The sequence below is a fragment of the Phalacrocorax aristotelis genome, chromosome 2 (genome assembly GCF_949628215.1).
Source record: "Phalacrocorax aristotelis chromosome 2, bGulAri2.1, whole genome shotgun sequence".
NCBI lineage: Eukaryota > Metazoa > Chordata > Aves > Suliformes > Phalacrocoracidae > Phalacrocorax > Phalacrocorax aristotelis.
Window position 1 is genome coordinate 138,744,448 of NC_134277.1, and position 18,579 is coordinate 138,763,026.

The 18,579-nt window shown below is 39.1% G+C and overlaps 1 protein-coding gene across 1 annotated transcript in view; it reads right to left on the reverse strand.

The window, feature by feature from the left end:
* Positions 1-3,149: 3,149 nt before the first annotated feature.
* CNGB3 (cyclic nucleotide gated channel subunit beta 3) overlaps positions 3,150-18,579 on the reverse strand; it is a 68,222-nt gene continuing 52,792 nt past the window's right edge. Inside the window, exons 12-18 of the mRNA XM_075085346.1 lie at positions 16,986-17,145; positions 16,480-16,577; positions 15,328-15,411; positions 13,107-13,225; positions 8,463-8,609; positions 4,627-4,807; positions 3,150-3,471 (exon numbers count right to left, since the gene is read on the reverse strand). Of these exons, the coding sequence (XP_074941447.1) occupies positions 3,229-3,471; positions 4,627-4,807; positions 8,463-8,609; positions 13,107-13,225; positions 15,328-15,411; positions 16,480-16,577; positions 16,986-17,145 (1,032 nt within the window). The 3' untranslated portion in view covers positions 3,150-3,228. The remainder of the gene's footprint in view (positions 3,472-4,626; positions 4,808-8,462; positions 8,610-13,106; positions 13,226-15,327; positions 15,412-16,479; positions 16,578-16,985; positions 17,146-18,579) is intronic.

Below are 18,579 nucleotides of genomic sequence, written 5' to 3' on the forward strand. Positions count from 1 at the left end.
CAATTATTACTAGGTTTTCCAAATCTTTTTTTCAGAATAGTGTCCTCATTTTAAGTAGAGAGGCATGGGGATTTGGTTATTTTTAGTTTTCAGATACATTGTCCTACTGCACCCTTCAGTTTCTTGACATTCAAGTGTAGTTCAGTCTGAGATGCTTTATTGGGAAGCTTCAGAGATACGTGAGGCATAGCATTGCAGTGGAGCGTGATGCCAGACAGAACCTTAGTGAGCTTTGATACGGGAAGTTGCATTTTCTAGGTGCTCTAGAGTAATTCACTCAACTTCTCTACCAGATTCATCCACAGGGTAGAATTAGTTCTGGAAGGGTTTAATACCTCTCACAAAAGGAGCAGCACTTGACCTTTCTTGTGTAGTTTCTTCTGGTGAAAGCCCTATAAGTAGTTCCAACTTAGATTCCTGGACTGCTCCTGCCCCTGCCCACCCATAAGAATGGAGGAATTCTGGGAAGGGGAAAATACTCCAATAACAGAAAAATTAAGATATCATGAAATCGTGACCTTTAAGATCATCAAATCTGACCGTTAACACTGCCAAATCCACCACTAAACCATGTCCTTATGCACCGCATCTACACCTCCAGGGATGGAGACTCCACCACTTCTCTGGGCATCCTGTTCCAAGGCTTGACAACACTTCAGTGAAGACATTTTTCCTGATATCCAATCTGAACCTCTCCTGGCACAACTTAAGGCCATTTCCTCTTGTCCTATCACTTCTTATTTGGGAGAGGAGACCAACCCCCACCTCACTACAACCTCCTCTCAGGTAGTTGTAGAGAGCGATAAGGTCTCCCCTCAGCCTCCTCTTCTCCAGGCCAAACAGCCCCAGTTCCTTCAGCTGCTCCTCACAAGACTTGTGCTCTTGACCCAGGGAATACCAGATGAATGTTACTTCTGTGCGGCCATGTTCATCTGCAAATACTGACATTTCTCCTGTTTTATTCTGGGCCTAAGGAACTTGAGAGCTGTGCGTAACTTGGTAATTTTGCAGACAGAACTGACAGGCTTTCCTGCAATCCTGAGCTGTTAAGAGCTGTAGCAAAGCAGCAGCTCGTGGGCTGCCTTGTTGCTGCAGTGTAATGCTTGCTGCTGTAGTCTCAGCCCTTACTTTGTAATATATGTCAGTGTGTGATTGATGAACTTAAATATACTGACAGTGAAGATCTTTGAAGCTACCTGACAACTGTTTGTGTCAGCAGAAGAGGATTGCATCTTTTGCAATGAGAAAGCTTTACTCATTAATATCAAAATGTTAAAATATGGGGGTTTATGTGTTTTTTCCCCCTTCCATAATGTTTTGACAACTCTCTGAATAAAAAGATGTGAGAACCATATATTGTAAGGAATTCATAGATCACTATTAGTCACAGAAGGCCTCATTTATGAAGCAGTTCTGCAATATTTCTAGTTTAGGGATTGTATTGAGAAGTTCCTGGATGTGCAGTAGATGAATAATCCTTTATGATGCATCTTAGCAGTTTCTAGCTCTGTTGTGGCATCCTTTTTTTCTTACATATCAAATAACAAGTATCATATAATAAATAAAGACAGTTCTTCCCATGTAGCAGTTGAGCCTTGACCTCACGGCTAATGTGACAGAACCTTCTTTGGAGGCAGATTTGGTTTTTGATCATGTCAGAGGATGTGTGGAACATACAACATATGGAATTCAGTCATCCAGCTTTTACTCAGGCAAAGCTCCCACTGAGTCTGGTTGGGCTGCCAGCTTTGCCTGTGATTAAAGAAGTTCAAAGGCTTTAAAGAACAGCCCTGCAGAATCCATAGCCCACAGGATCATATGTAGCCTGCAAAGCGAATGTTTGCTTTTGGCAGGATGCCTTCTTTGGTTGGCTGGTCAGCCGAGGAGCCATGAAGCCTGCCCTTACGGTTTCTTGGCTTGGCCTCTGCATAATGGTTTCTAGTTCCCAGAGCTGTTCGTCCAGTGGGGACTGAAAGTGGAAGGGAGGGAGAGAGAGGAGATGGAAACCCATGGAAGAGAAAAAAGTAATTGATAATTAAGCGTGAAACACAGCTTCAGCATTTTGTTTAATATTGCCTCCCATTCTGTGATGAGCTGATGCAGAAGGTTGACAGTGTGGGAGCTCCTTGTTAGGAAGCTGTATCCCTCTCAGCTGTGGTGCTCATAAAGGGTTTACTTTAGTACACAGGTACGATGTAGCTCAGCCCCATTACTGGGGCAAAGGGCTCGCTTTGTACTGTCAGTCGAGGTCTGTGATGGAGGTGAACAACTGGAGCATTGGTTGAAACTATGCGCCACAGAGCCAGAAAGTGTAAATCCTGCTTTTTATAAAATAGCCTTTATTTTTAAAGTGACCAGTTTAGATACCAAGGTTCTTAAAAAACTTAGCCAGTATCAACTGCTTGCTCTTCAGAGAGCATTATTAATGCCCAACCCCTTGAGGAGATCGAACGTGTAAATTGGCAGCCAAAGTTAAAGGTCAGCCCTGGGGTGGGAGGGAAATATCCGTTTGTTCACCAGAGTCAAAGACAATTGGAGCCAATGCTCGTGCTTTCAGAAGGCTGGTGATAATTCTGCAATCTGCTCCCCCCTTGTGTGTTTTGTCACTTTATCTTTTGACAATGGTTTTGTTTTGTAGCCCTCTGTCCTAACTTAAAACACCCAACACGCAGCATCACAGCTTTCTGCACTGAGCCACGCCGGTCACAAAAGCAGGTCACTGATTACAAGTATAAGGGGAGGAGAGAGAAGAGTTGAAAGAAACGTAAGTAACCGCAGCAACAGTAGGGCAGTAACAAGAAAAAGGATAACTATGGGAAACCAGAAAATAAAATAGAAAAGAACACATACGAAAATTAAGAGCAAACTGAGCAACAGGAACAGCAATAAGAAAGCAAGGATAAACAGGAGAGGATAGAGGAGAAGCAGGAACAAGACAGAGTAAGAGATAAAGGACAGCATGGATCAAACAAGAAAAAAGTGGTCCTGAAATACAATCTGAACTCTAATTCCTACTACACGAGAAGTTCTCTCTTCAGGCTCAAGGTTAAGAGGCAAGTATATAAATAAATTGTCCAGCTGTCTCAGGAGAGAGGGAAAGAAGAGGAGTGGGGGTAGGCTTTTCTATTAACTAGTGTCTACGTTCAATCTTTTGTACCCAAAAGCAAAGTCACGCTCGCCCTCTGAATTCAGCAAGACAACAGATGGGGCCACGGCCCAAAGCACCATCTATTTCTTTTTTTTCTCTTTAACTTCAACTGTAAGGATCTCTCCTTCTTCTGCTCTGGGAGATGGAGACATACTAATGATCAGAGACTCGTTAGTGGTGGTTCTCTGCATAACTGCAGGTGGTTTAGGCTTAGCGTCTGCATTCGGCTCTTCCTTTTCTGCAGGGGGTGCAGATGAGGCTGCAGGCTCCACGGGTTTCTTCTCCTCAGACTCAGGTTTACCCTGTGCTTCAGCTTGAGTTTCCTGGAAACAAAAAGTTAAATGTTTTCCAATGCTGCAGAACAAATTCAGGAAGTGTTCTATTATGTATGCACAGTGGAAAGGCACGGCATGGATACTGTGATTAATGGTATGCAACCTATGTAAATTTGTATTTAGATGCTAAATATCAGTTTCTAAATGAAAAATGCCATTTCAGAATCAGAGTGTCAACATAAAACCTAGGAAAAGCTTGTGGATAGCGATAGTATCTGCTTCTTTTTAATACAGCAAGATGAAACAGGCGCGTTTTGGGGCACACAGCCCTTCCTTAGGTCTTGCCTTCCTCTTATACTAATACAGAAGGAAAAAGTATTATGTAAATCTTGACATATTGCCCAGTGCCCCAGTTCCTTGGCCATACCTGTTTGCTATTAAGTTCACAAATACACATTAAATTGAGCAATGTTTCTGTTCCAAACATAGTGTTGTAGTCATTGTATAAGCAAAGTTCTTTATTTAACTTAAAAAAATAAATAAAAACACTGCCAGTTCAGCTATGAAGACAGAAAAGAGTTCTGCCACTTTTGGGTAAATATGTTGAACTGAGCAGGTTCTTATTAACATTTCTCAGAGCAGAGTGTAATGTAGGAATGACTTTCACCAACTATAATAACAGCTTTCTCATAAGTGCAATGCATTAGAGATTTTGTCAGTTTTAGCTGTGTGGGCTAAACTTTAATTTTCCTCTTCAGGATATGTGACAACCAAAGATCTGACTTTGACTTGGAAAGTTCACCATGTGCTTGAGTCAGCTGGATCAGATTTCTGTTTAGGATAGTTCTGTATTTACTGTTGTTTACATAAAATTGAAAGATCAGATGCCCTTAGGGTCTTTGTAAAGTCAGTTTTGTCCTTACTTTCTTTGAGGATTTTTGGTTGCTTGCTTTTTTCCTAGCTTTTTCTTTGCTTTTGTTTTCTTTGCATAGAGTCCAGGTCCAAGAAGATTGGAGCCAAATTTTAGAATTAGAGTTTATAGAGATTAGGTACAGTGATTATATCTCAGCTACTGGGAGTTTTTGCTGTTGACTGCAGTAAGGTTACATTTTCATCTACTCTGTTTGCCCAGGCTCTCTCATTATCTTTCCTGTTTCTCTCTTCAGCACCTGGAATAATCTACTCTATTTTCTGTGGCATTACCTGAATGTCTTGTTCTCTCTTCAGCTGCAACAGCCTAGCAAGGCCTTCTTTTCCTTTACCTCCAAACATCACTTTAAATAATGTGGGAGTTTCCTGTTTCTTCCCAAACAGACTGCCCAAGCCGTGTGGCTGTTTCACTGGTGGTCCTGGAGCAGGTTTCCCCTTCTCCTTCAGCAGCACTCTGGAGACAGGAAGGAGCAAGAACACGCAACAGTGCTGTTAAACCAAGCAGAGTTCCTGCAAAGCTAAGATGTCACATTCATGGATGAAAGTCTGGCAGCTTTTCCAGCCGATTTTTTTGATCCCAGGTCTAGTGACAAAAGCCAAGCTGGAAACGGTAAGGATTTTATCCTAAGCTCTCACAGAGGTGGAGGCTACAGTTCTAATATGGACTTAGATTCGTAGAATAATTTTGGTTGGAAAAGACCTTTAAGATCATTGAGTCCAACTGTTAACCTAACACTGCCAAATCCACCACTAAACTGTGTCCCTAAGCACCACATCTACCTGTCTTTTAAATACCTATAGGGATGGAGTCTCAACCACTTCCCTGGGCAGCCTGTTCCAATGCTTGACAACCCTTTCAGTGAAGATGTTTTTCTTAATATCCAATCTAAACCTCCCCTGGTCCAACTTGAGGCTGTTTCCTCTTGTCCTATCGCTAGTGACTTGGGAGAAGAGACTAACACCCGCCTCTCTACAACCTCCTTTCAGGTAGTTGTAGAGAGCAATAAGGTCCCCCCTCAGCCTCCTCTTCTCCAGACTAAACAACCGCAGTTCCCTCAACCTCTCCTCATAAGACTTGCTCTCCAGACCCTTCACCAGCTTCATTGCCTTTCTTTGGATGCACTCCAGCAAGTCGACGTCCTTGTACTGAAGGGTCCAAACTGAACACAGTACTTGAGTTGAGGCCTCACCAGTGCCAAGTACAGGGGCACAATCACTTCCCTGCTCCTGCTGGCCGCACTATTCCTGATACAAGCCAGGGCGCTGTTGGCCTTCTTGGCCACCTGGGCACACTGCTGGCTCATGTTCAGCCAGCTGTTGACCAGCACCCCCAGATCCTTCTAAACCAGGCAGCTCTCCAGCCACTCCTCCCCAAGCCTGTAGCGTTGCATGGGGTTGTTGTGACCCAAGTGCAGGACCCAGCACTTGGGCCTTGTTGAACCCCATACAGCTGGCCTCAGCCCATCAATCCAGCCTGTCCACATCCCTCAGCAGAGCCTTCGTACCCTGGAGCAGATCAGCATTCCCACCCAATTTGGTGTCATCTGCAAACTTACTGAGGGTGCACTTGATCCCCTTAACCAGATCATTGATGAAGATATTAAACAGAACTGGCCCCAGTACTGAGCCCCAGGGAATGCTACTTGTGACCGGCCACCAACTGGATTTGACTCCATTCACCACAACTCTCTGGGCTCGGCCATCCAGCCAGTTTTTTACCCATAAAACAGTATGTCCATCCAAGCCATGAGCACCCAATTGCTTACCTATATCCTGGAGAATAAAAAAGTGAAGGCTCAAATTAAGGTGTCACAAAGCAGATGAGAGTTTTATAAGGTGAGAAGTGTGGAGGGGGATGGATGCCTCATACCTGAGGTGGAAGTCTCTTACCTGGCCTTCTGGATGCAAATTCAGAGAGCATTTAGTGCTCAATTTGGAGTCCAGCTGATGCTTGTGAAAGTAATAGTCTACTAAACTAACTCAGCATGGTTCATCTCTCATAGGTCAAGTTAGACAGTGGTACTTATTTTGGGTCTTCTTCAGTAGAAGATACCCTGAGGATATAAAAATTACTGCCAATCATGTGGCAGACTAGATTTTCACACCCTTCTGTAGCTATACTGTTTTGCAACCATAATGACAAGAAGTGAGAATGAACGATGAGGGTAAAGACTAGATGACAGTTCCAAGAGAGATGGAACCAGTGAAAAGCAGAGGCTTCCCATACTTTCAATTTCTATTAGGTTACTGTACAGTTTTCAAGGCATCTTTTCTATCCTTGCAAAAGCCCTGACTTAAGGCCTTTTATGAACAAGGACTATATGTGCAGTCTGAAGTACAGTAAATCACATAATACTATAATTTTCTTCAGCGTCTTGTACTTTGTAACTTTGGGAATTTCGGAAGTGAAGATTTAACTTTTTTTTTTATTTTGTTGTAATGAATTTAAAAAGTACACTTCAGCAGCTTGCATGGGTTTATTACGTAAAGTCCATACGGTGACTATCAGGCAGGTGATAATAGAAAAAAGTTCTTGGTTGCATATCTCCTTTGAGTTTATTTCAGGGAGCCCTCTAAAGGTGTGGGATGGCCAGTGCCACCCTACTGCGGATTCTAACATAAACCTTCCAGGGCAGAGCAAATGATAACTTGATTCCAAACTGCACAACTGCAATATATACCAAAACAGTGCACAAATCTATGGGTGCCTAGTTTTTCTAGAGACATGGCTGACCATACACAGAGCACAGGAGTTCTGGAAGAATTAGTGGATGCCTTGACAAGTGAGCAGAATACATGGCCTCCAGCACAGGGCAGGTACTGCATATCTTTAAAATTAAACAGGATGACCTGCATATAGGCTGATATCTGAAGAGGGCTTTGGGCCCAAATGGGAGTGCAGATACGAAGGATGAATGATTATTATCCATCTGTCTGGAGGTTATCTGGAGGAAGCAGAATTTAATGGCTTGGCAGGATACGTTTAGGTTGGGCTAGAAAGCAGAAGAAGGTAGTGTGGGACAGAGAGACAGAAATAACAAGTAATGATAGTCACACAACTGTTCAGAAAGAATCAGGAGAAAATCCAGGAAGGATGAATGCTAGGGACCATCAGTCAGTGGATTTGTTCCACCTTTCTACCTGCTGATGCTGGTTTTGAAAATTGGGCAATCGGCCCATTCTGCATCTAGGTTCCTTGTGCCTCAGGGACGCGCTGATTCTCAAGATACTGTCGTTTGACAACCAGGGCTGTTGAAACATGCTGAATGCAACCATCTGCTAGCACTTCCCTAAACAAAATGTCACTCCTGTGCTATGTTTAGCCTTCTCTGGTGGAATTTCAAGTCTGGGAGCAACCTTCCAACCTTTGATAGCAATGCAAGTTAACAGCTGAGAATAAGAGTGCTGAAGCGTAGTAATAATGACAACCTGTTTCATGTATTTGGACCTTTTGCAAGGTAGCAAGGTAGTAATGTTGTCATAATTTTATGAAAAAATCTGACAATATTTTGCCCTTTCAAACCTGAGGAAGTGGTGATCCTAGCAAGCAACAGCCAAAGCAAGATGAAAAGCAGATTGGATTTAAAATCCCATTTTAGAACCCATTTGAACAAAATGCACACACCTCTAATCTGTGTACTTCCATCTTGTCAGGCCTTAATTTAAATCCATTCCTAACTACTGCTAAAGGTTTTGGAAATGCATACAAGTCTGTGGGTGCATTGAAGTATATCTCTGTAGAATTAATTTTGAGTGTTTGGTTGCATCTTTGAAAACCTACTCCTTAACTGACATCTGTCCTGCGGTTTCTTTCTTGACTGTGTAAGGAATCCTGATATGCATCTCTATCTCCTATTTTGTTACCTTAAATGCAGCAAAGAAGGCAACCACATTCAGGACACTGTTCTACTTATCACATTTCCACAACCCTTGGAATCCCTGTCAAGACTGTGACTTCCACTAGGTACTACCAGGCAAGCCTGACCTCTAAATGCAAATGTGTTTACATCTGTTACCTTTCCAAGAAAGGACTGCAAATCTGTCTAGTAGCCACAACTGTCCATTCTGCAGCTAAATAATGTGTTTTAAAAACTGTTATTAGAACATACTTTGCTTTCTTCATGAGAAGTTTTTCTGAGTCAGGATAGTGCACCAAGATTTCATTGAGTGTTTTCTTGTCCAGAATGAAAAGGTTGGCAAAACCATGAGCCACCACGTCGGCAGTCCTTCGATTTCCCCCACCTGCAGCTAATAGGCTGGAATGAAAGGAAACATCATCAGTCGTATCATTACTTGCCCTAGTGAGGAATTAAAGTCATTGTAAAGCTCTCTTACATACCCAACTGTTCTATCTGATGTTCTGTAAAGTCCTTCTGCAGTTGGGATTAGAAATACCTTCTAATTGTCACTACTGGTTTGGCATATGTAGGTGCTAAGGACTGTAAAAAGTCCTGCTAGATAGAGATGTTTCTCCCAAGAGACATCCGCTGCAAGGACTACATTCATTCTAGTCCTCATGTGACCTTGGCATTTCCTCAATTTTATTGTTGAAAATTATTTACATCAGAAGTAGAGCAGCACAAGTCTGTTATTACTGAAAGTTATTTACAATGAATGAATGATTCTTCAAGAATTTTAATCTTCCTAAGTGAGTAACTTCTGTGGGACACTGGTTTTCAGTTTTCTCACATACCACAACCCACATTTGAATGTTGGCAATTGAATGATATGGATTAGGAAGGTCTTTCAAGCTGACAGTTACAAATGTGTCTGCCAGAAAAAGGCGGCTATTTTGTTTTGCAAGTAAGGCATTAGACCAGTTTAGCAAGCAGCAGTTGGCCGTAGGAAGGATATCCAAATTAGATGTTGTACAAATAAAAATTCAATTGTTCATCTTGCATTAAGCAAATGAAATGAAGACACTTCACTTCTCAGCTGTGGAGATAAGCAAAAGAAGTTGCATTTTGCTCTTAGTATTAAAATTGCTTTATCACTGTATTCAAGGAGATCTACCCTAAAATTTGTCCTTTAAATATTTCTCGGTGAGTTAGTATTTTTGGAGAATATTTAGTAATCTCTAAATTTAAAAGTTATTAATAAATGATAGAGTGGGCCCCATAAAACAGGAATTACTACTTATCAAAAATATTAATATATAAATATTGGATTTAATATTAAATATATTTCTAGAACATACTTATTAATATTAGATCATACAGATAATATATTTGTTTTATAAAGGATAGTATGAGACCTCTGCAATGGCGTGTACACAGGTATTTTTACACATACACATACCTTCCCCCAGTGTTTTTCCGCAACCCAAGATAGCAATCAATAGATGAACTCAAGCTGAAAATGCAGTATATCGTCTTCCTTTTAAACAATTCTGTACAATTCCTCAGATAGAATAAAACTATTTGCACAATAAGAAATGCAGCTAAAGAAAATTGCAAACAGCTTTTGAGTTCTGATGAATCACTTCTCAACAAGTCATTGAACAATCATTTTCAGGTTTCTTAACAGAAAGCTCATTTTATCGAGGCAGACTAGGACTAAAGAGATGAATTTTTTCATTATGGTGATGATGTGAGGTGAATTTTGCAAGTAAGGCAGTCCGTGCTCAAACAGAGTCATCTTTGACTAAGGACAGCATTATGGACTTCAACATGGAACCTGTTTTGGCTGGTGTGCTAACAGTTACGTGATAGACCAAATTTTAAAAAATAGCTATATTTGCCTTGCAATCGTTCTTCATAATGTAATATCTATGTTAATAGAGAAATTTGCCTTTTTTACCTTACATTTTTTACTCCAGTTGTTAGCCTGAAATGCTATAATATTAATATGAGATGATAACTTTTGAATTCTTATGCTAGAAAATTTAATTTAGAGGTATAAAGTTGTGAGAATGATGACTTATTTTTTAACTTTTTTTAATAGCAGATCTCTGTTGGAAGCTGCTGTTCATTGAAATTAGCAAATGGATCCAGGGAATGGTGTGCATATCAGCTGAACCTGTAGGGTTGTTGTGTCTCAGCTCAGACCTATGTGCTTACGGGGAGAACTGGTAAGTCAGGAAAGGAAAGTAGGTCTGGATCTTGCTTCTGAGCAGGATGTCAAACACCAAAGGGCAGAGCTGCCACTTTGTGGAAAATCCTGAGCCAAAGTAGAAAATGTAAACTTTCACAAAGCTAAATACCCCCTTTAGTTTTGGGTTTGGGTTTTGTTTTTTTTTATTTTTTCAAATAAAAGTTAAAGTTACAAAAAAGCTGAAAGGCTAAAGCTGAGACCAAACATTTAGAGATCTTCCTGTCAAAAATTTACATTTAATGGCAAAATACTTTAATTTTTCCAGAATTACCATTTTCTGATAGGAAATTTTTCTAGTGAAATAACAGTAAATGGATGAATGAGGACATCTGGCTTAAAGCGTAAATTTCTCTGGGCTAATGAAGTGTTGTGTTATAGTTTAATTTCTCTCTTTCTCAATTGTTTGCGCAGACAGGCTCTCATTAAGGCAGCAATCTGTTTGCCTCTGATTCTGAGATTATTTTGCTTCCTCAAACTGATATTATCCATACAGGAAAGTAGTAACGAGGGTAAGATGTTAATTGGGAGGCAAATCCCATTACTTAATCTCTTTCTGTAATAATTTTCTATCATGAAATTGGCAAAGGACTTGTTTGACATTAGTCTTGCGTCGGCCTTCTAGTATAATTTGGGGAAATTTTCTGAAATAAGTGTTTCTTCTTTTCTTCAACTCCTTTGCCCTCAGAGACTTTTTAAGCATCATTTACGTGCGTTTTGAACAGAGTGAAATTAAATAGCAAGTGTCTTACAAATCATGCAGTTAAACCACTCAGAAAGAGGCTGATATATTCCTCTAAACAAATCTTGAATCAGAAATCAGAAGGAAATTGGTCTGATATCAGGTGATAACCACACAATGAATACTGAAGGGAAAACCTGGAAGTGCTAAATGAAGCAATATTTCATCCATTACAGAATATTTTTTTCATTTTCTTCTGCTATACAGTATTCAGAAGACCTTGAAAAAACTTACCTAGAGAGGTGTTATATAAACTCTATTTTCTAACACTTCGCCGCAAGGGAGAGGAAAAATCTCTACCCATACACTTAGTGCTTCATGTCTTTTCTTCAGTTTTAGAGATGTCTGCCAGTTGCTGTGTATTTTCTCCTCAAGTTTATCCACTGCCTGTCATTTATATGCAAATTACATGTGTCTGAACTGGTATGCTGTCGCAGTAGGCCAATGATGAATAAAACAAGGCTAGAAGTGTAGGTTTATAGCACTGCTGAGGGTTTTACTGGCCGTATTGGCAATTATGTGGAGAGTAACATATACTGGGAAATGAATCTTTAAAGGCCGTTGTGTAGTTCTCACATGGAAACAAGTACTCACCTGTGTTAGATCAAAAGTTTGAAAATCCCATCCTTGTTTTAAAACCAATCATTATAATTTCTCAGTTTAAAAAATGAAGTCCTACCTCCAAGTACAAGACTAATAAATAATTGAAAACTGTGTGTGTGTTACATATCTGGGCTGCTGTAGCTTTGTCTTTTATCTTTTAATTATTCAGCTCTTGCAGAAAACTGGTGCACTCTCAGCCTTTGCACATAACTTACAATACAGCATTTTGTTTTGAGGCTTTGCTCAAGTATTATATTGTCACACAGAGAAACACCTTTCAGATAACCTTCTCTCAAAGAGCTGATATAATTTCACTTTCCCACTCATGAAAAAGGTCTGTATCTATGGGACATATCAGGTGTTTTCCACTTGAGGTCTAAGCAAGTTCTGTACGCACATCACTGGATAAATGGGAATCTTTCCCTTACCACAAAGGGAGACACAAGTAGAAGATAAATGTAAACCTGGCACAGAGCTGATTGCCGCTTTTCCAAAGGCAGATTAAAGCTACCAGCAAGAGGATTAGCAATAACAGGAAGGCAGCTGGAAGATATCAAGAATCCCGTTTATCACATGCAGCAGCACATGTATTTTATTACTTTTCCTCAGGCCAACCTCAGCAGGGGATTCAGTGCCTAAAATCTAGCACTTGGTTGGATAATTGGGGAATATGGCCCATAAGAGTTAATGGATTTTGCATAGCAACCACATGGAGAATATAAAAAACCTTTGTAACCACCTGAGAAAAATTTTCTCGTCCAGATAAAGTCATACCCAAAAATCTGTTCTGTCAGCTTTTTTCTTGTTTTGTACGCTCTTAAACAAATACATTTTCAAATGTGGATGCCTGATTTTTGGCAACTAATCCCTACTTCAGCTCCGAAATGAACCAGGCTTATTTGCTATTTTAGATTTTTTATCTCCTTTGTTGGAAATTAATTATAATTTTTACCATCTGCTATGTAAGGGCACCCAGTCTCATTCTACAGGCAATAAAATGCATTTGGTCCTGCTGTACTGCAGACCTCAGAACAGGAAGTTTTGTTAAATCTTTTAAACGCTGAATTAGAAATCTGTCTGTATATCCCTGTGCACATTGCCCAAAACACTGGTCTCAGATCTTGCCAGAGTAGTCTCCGATGTTTCACTTAGATTTTCCTTCGCTTATGTGTGTCTCCTTGCTCAGTGTCATCTTGGTTGATCCTACCAACTTTCCAGCCTCCCCATGGTAGCTGTCACGCTTACCACAGAGAAGTTAAACAACCACTGATTGTTTGACCAGTTCTAAAGAAAGTGTTAAAAATAGTGTTGGACCTACCTGATCTCCCCAAATACAGCTCCTGCTCTTAGTGTAACCAGGACTTTTGTACCATCAGGGCCTCCAAGGACTTGAACTTCGCCCTGTTTAATGATGTACATCTCTCTGCCAATCTCTCCCTAGGCACACAAATACATAAAAATCCCATGTTTTAGCAGGGCAGTGGGTTTTTTTTTGCTAGAATAATCTGACAAAGTATTCTTTAAATATCTTTCCACTCTCTCATAAAGAGGTTTACTGGTATTATGGAGAAATAAATGTTTGTGCTACTTTTCCTAGCACTAAGCACAAGGAATGGCTTTGGCAGATCTAATTGTGATGTGGAACAATATTTGAACAGGAGTAGGACTGTCTAGGCCAACCTGGAAAAAGAAGACTAGATAATCATCACGATTGTAGCAGTCATTTGCATCAACTATTCTGGTGGAAACTAAAGTACTTCAGCAGTGTATTTAATAACAAAGAAGTGCAAAAAAAAAAGCCTATGCTTTATGGCCTAAAAAGCTTCAATCTTTGCGCTGTTATTTCTAATCATCGTCTAATTTAAAAGGAAAATAAGACTGAACAGTCATTCAAAGCTTTACTTTTATGTAATCACTGGATGATTTAAGAGATTATTAGTTTATTTATTATCCTTCACATGATCTACTAGGATTCAAAGCATGACATCACTATATGCAATAAAAAGCAGGCAAACTGGAGTAATGTAATGCACTTGACAAACATGATTATAACGATCCTCACAACATCTCAGTAAGACAGGCAAATAAATATTTTTCTACTCATGCAGCCAGGGTAACGGAGGCAAAGCAGCAATCTCATTTTAAAAGTGAAAAGGGAACAGCAACAAAGCTAGAACAGATTATATAGCACTTGCACTTCTTATCCCTTCACTTGCACCTCCAAGCCTGCTTGTTGGAGCCTCCTTGGTAAAGTACTATGAGGCCAACATACATCCAAGGAGGAGGTAGTTCCAATAGGGTTTTATTCCCTACTACATGTTGCAGCATTAATAGGATTACTGTGGTTGTTGGCCACATAGTAGATCTATACGAGTGAGCAGCCTTTTAGCTCTGAATCAAGGTGGAATAAAATGATGCTTCCATTTCTTGTAATCCATCCTTTCTGAGAACTGCTTGCATCTGACTGCAGGATCAAGACAGTGAATCTGTTAGTGTCATTTATTATCTCTGTTGTGGCAGAGTCCCAGATGCAGTCTAAATCTTTTCATGCTGTGCACTGTACAAGCAAACACACCAAACTACTCTTCCACCCCTCCTAGCCAACAGCAATTCTGAGATTGGTCTTTGAAGGGACACACCTGATCCTTCAGTGATTCACAATTGTTTAACTTCACTGTGGAGTCAGTGGGACTAGCTCAGCTTTCTGGAAGAGGATCAGATTCTTAACTCTTGGAGGGAGAAGGAACTTAGTGAAGATTCTGCACCAGAACTGCTAAAGACAAGTTAAGGGGTTCTGATGGTCACTTGCCAGAACAGTAACAGTACTGATACTTCACCCTCCCTCATGCTTTAATTACATCCAACACTGCCTGTGAGTGTGTTTACATGCATTTTGAAAAGAGATTTGGGCTCACTTGCTCAGAAGCTGAGCTGTCTGCCTGTGTTACTGTAAGGCCATGTTTGAACTGAAATGTTAAGAGAAGATAGATGTCTTTGCTAAGGGACAGTGAAACAGCATTCAGCTGGAAGTGGAGGTGGCTCAGAGCTGTGAGTGAAGGTAGAGCAAGATCAGATCCTGCTGTAAGGACCAGTATGGGATGCAGTGTATTTTCTACATTCTTGGATAATTCCAGTTAAGAGTCTCTCAATACACGAATGAAGCACATGCAAAGTGTCATAGATTGGGGTCTGCTGGGTAGGTTTGTATGTATATTATGTATATAGGTATAAAAAAATTAAAGCTTGCTCCATTTTAAATATTAAAACTTCATGAAGTATCATTAGGTAAGCCATATTTACACTGAGTACTTTCCCATATTGCTATACTTTTATGTTTGATAATGTAAGTAATAAAATCCGTGTTCGAGGTTGAAACTTGAGAGCACATTTGTTATTATTACACAGAGTACCTTAAAGACTTTTATGCTATTTCATTACTCAGGATTACTTTTATTTAAAGGACACTGTTAACTGATAGCTGAACTCTTTTTCTAAATTACATACTACAATTTTGATTTGAAAGAGACAAAAATGCTCACCTTTTTGCAGACAAAGTCACCAGGTAAATACACAATGGATTTCAACCTTAGCAGCATGTCGTATATCATCTGGGTATCGCACCCCTGTTAAAATAGTTAGAATTGATTGCTTTATTAATTTGGTAACACAAGAGATTTTTGGGCAGCAAAACCCAACAACACATGAGTGATCCAGGGATTCAGTTCCAGTGGAATGCAAACTCAAAACATCATAAGTCTCAGCTTTTAGAGCAGAGAAAAGACTGAAAGAATTGTCCTTTCAGATACTTATAAAGTTCCCTTTAGGTTGAACACCTCTTCATTTTTTGCAAAGTAAGCTTCTGTACATCTAAATTTGGTGTGGAAGCTCATTTACTGTTATGTTCACAGCTTCATGGGTCTCTTGTGAGATTTTTTTTTTTTACTTATCCAGAGTGAAATAAAACCCAGATCATGTCAAATGTTGGTATGAATCTATTAAGTCCATGTCTTCAGCAAATATGGCAGAAATCATGAAAATACGTAATGTTTATACAGAGATATCATGGGTTTTTTTTGCAATTATCCTAACAAACAAATTAGTGTTAAGGTTACTGTATGTTGAGACTACTTCTAAAAATGCAGTGTCTCCTTGGTTCTCTTGTCAGAAATCCAGTCTTAAGTACCACATTTAAGTTGTATCTCTGGAAAGCTATCATGATAAAAAAGAGAAAGCTCCTTTGCACAAAAAGTTACTAAACGGTAGCATTAACTACATCAAAGTTATGTTGCCAGAACACATAGCATCAGTGATCTCTCGGGCAGTGCCAGGCGGTATATGGCAAGGCAAAGTGAACAGTATTAAAAACTACATTCTTCTATGTCAGACTCTTGAGATTAGTTGCACTCTGAAATCACTTATAGTCTGACCATAACATCAGCTTTAATATGTTGTTACAACAGGACTATGTCTTAATTTAATTTGCTTTTTTTTTTAATCTCTGCTTTGACACAAAAATTCAAAGGCAGGCAGTTGGCTTTGTCCTGTCATGTCTCCATTGACTGAAACATTTCTTAGACCTATTTTGCCTTTCGTATTAACAAACGTGTTGTTAAGTATTGCAAGATGCACAGAACAAGGTTTCTGTCTCAGGAATACCACACAATTCTGCGTTTGCCTGTGAAACTACTTGCTTTGAATAAGTCAACTTTATTGACAATGGCAAAGTTCACATCAATTGCAATGGCCAATTGCATTTTGGTTGGCATCTGCTCCAGTAATTCTGATTCATCTGTTAAAAAAAAAAACAAACAAACTCTGTTAGTTAGAAAATATAAAGGAAGAATGAAAGAATGTCCATAAAAATGAGCATTGTACAGAAAAACAACTTAGTGGAGCTATTCTAGCGTTTATGAGTTCAAATGAGGAAGCTGCTAATATGCTTTTACTAAGATATTGTCTTTTCAGTTACATATCCTCTCTAAAGTTATAACCAGAATGTTATATAAATTAATAGAATCTGTGAAATAGTAAATGTCATATTGCTTTGGAGTTTTTTATTTTCTAAAGTAAACTGAATACCCTCCTCACTTCTCGCATGCAATTCAGAAAAGAAGAAATATGAATTTCACCCTATATCTGTATTTATACAACCACCCTCACTTGGGGTTGCTACATAACTGGAATTGGAAAGCCTTACCCAGCATTCCCTGAGAGTCCCACGTGTATTCATACCAGGTTCGAACACGATTTTGGACCTCTCTTGGAATAGAGTAAGTGTTCATATAGGAGACAGTGTTGTCCATACAGGATCGGTAGTAGTTCTGTCCTGCTGTAGCTGCTCCAATTACATCTCTCATCTGCAAACATCAGTTGCTGTCACTACACATTTCAGCAAAAATAGTCTTGATTTGAATATCTTGTCAACAACATATAAAAAGAATAAAACATTTGTTTGCAAAATCATTGATTAATTATTCATTCAGACCCATGTTTTGAATAGGTGCTTCATCCGCTTTTTCAGAAGCATTACGTATTTAATCTAATTCTATTGGAAAGTCTGTATTTATGATTTCAAAGCAATCGTTTGTGGCTTTTAGCTTATTCTTCTGTCTCATATTTCTGGACATGGATGAAAAATATAGACAATGCTTTTCTTAAAGATCCATAATGAAGATATTGCGTCTTTGGTGTGCAGTACAAATTGGAAGTGAAGCAAACTGGGCTAAATTTCTGTAGTAACATCAGCTGGCACCACTAAAATTAAGGTCCTGCCACTGTTCAAATAGTAATGTCAATCTAGATCAGTCCTAAAAAAGCACTTTTGGCTGAAAGTTGTCCTTGAAGATTTTAATGCAGGAGCATCATTTAGCATTCCAACAAAAACATAATTTAGTTTTTAAAAAGTGGATGAGTTAATGTTCATAGATATTTCTTCTTCAAAAGCATAATTATATAGACATGTTTTTAGTCAAGTGGTTTCATAATGCAGTGGCCAAGGGTGAGCGTGCCGGTGGGCTGAATTCTGCTCTTTATTACAGAGATGCAATTGATTGCAGTTGGAATAACAATTTTTGGGCAAACCAGGAATAACTCAGTAATTTTAAGAGCTCTTGTAAACAGGAACTATAACAAAGTGCAGTGAAGCTGTTTCTGCATTAAGTCTTGAGTCTGCTAATGACTATGCTGGTCACAAAAACTAATCTGCAGAGTCTTCTTGGGGAATGTTGCTTTCATTGACAGCTATATCAATTTAGGATAAAATTATACATATGTAAACTCTGAAGTTTAACCCAATATACTTGAATTCAATAGTTTTCCAGAATAAATATTTTATATTAACTACTTTATTTTATTTTTGGTAATTCTTGTTTGGGGATGAATTTTAAGTCCCATAGGCAAGACTCTGTTTTGTGATGATTATATCTTCTTGCACTTGGAAACAGCAAGAGACATGCAATTTTTAACTGTTTGACTGAACTTTTCAAATCCTGTATTCAAAATAAAAATTACATTTCAGTTTTCATCTTTATTTTTTCACAATAATTCTTCCAACAACACACATGTACAAATCAAATGGTCTGGAATGATTTCTACAGGAATCCGTTATGACAGAGTCTCAGGTAGGAACCATGGCATTTGTTTTTCTGTAGGCAAGGTATTTTAAAACCTATGGATCTAAAGCCCAAGTTTAATCATTACAAGCTAGAAATATTTCAGTTATGTTTTTTTGAAATATAACTGATTTGCTGTACTATGGACTTTTTTTTTTTTTCTTAATTCCTGCTAAATGA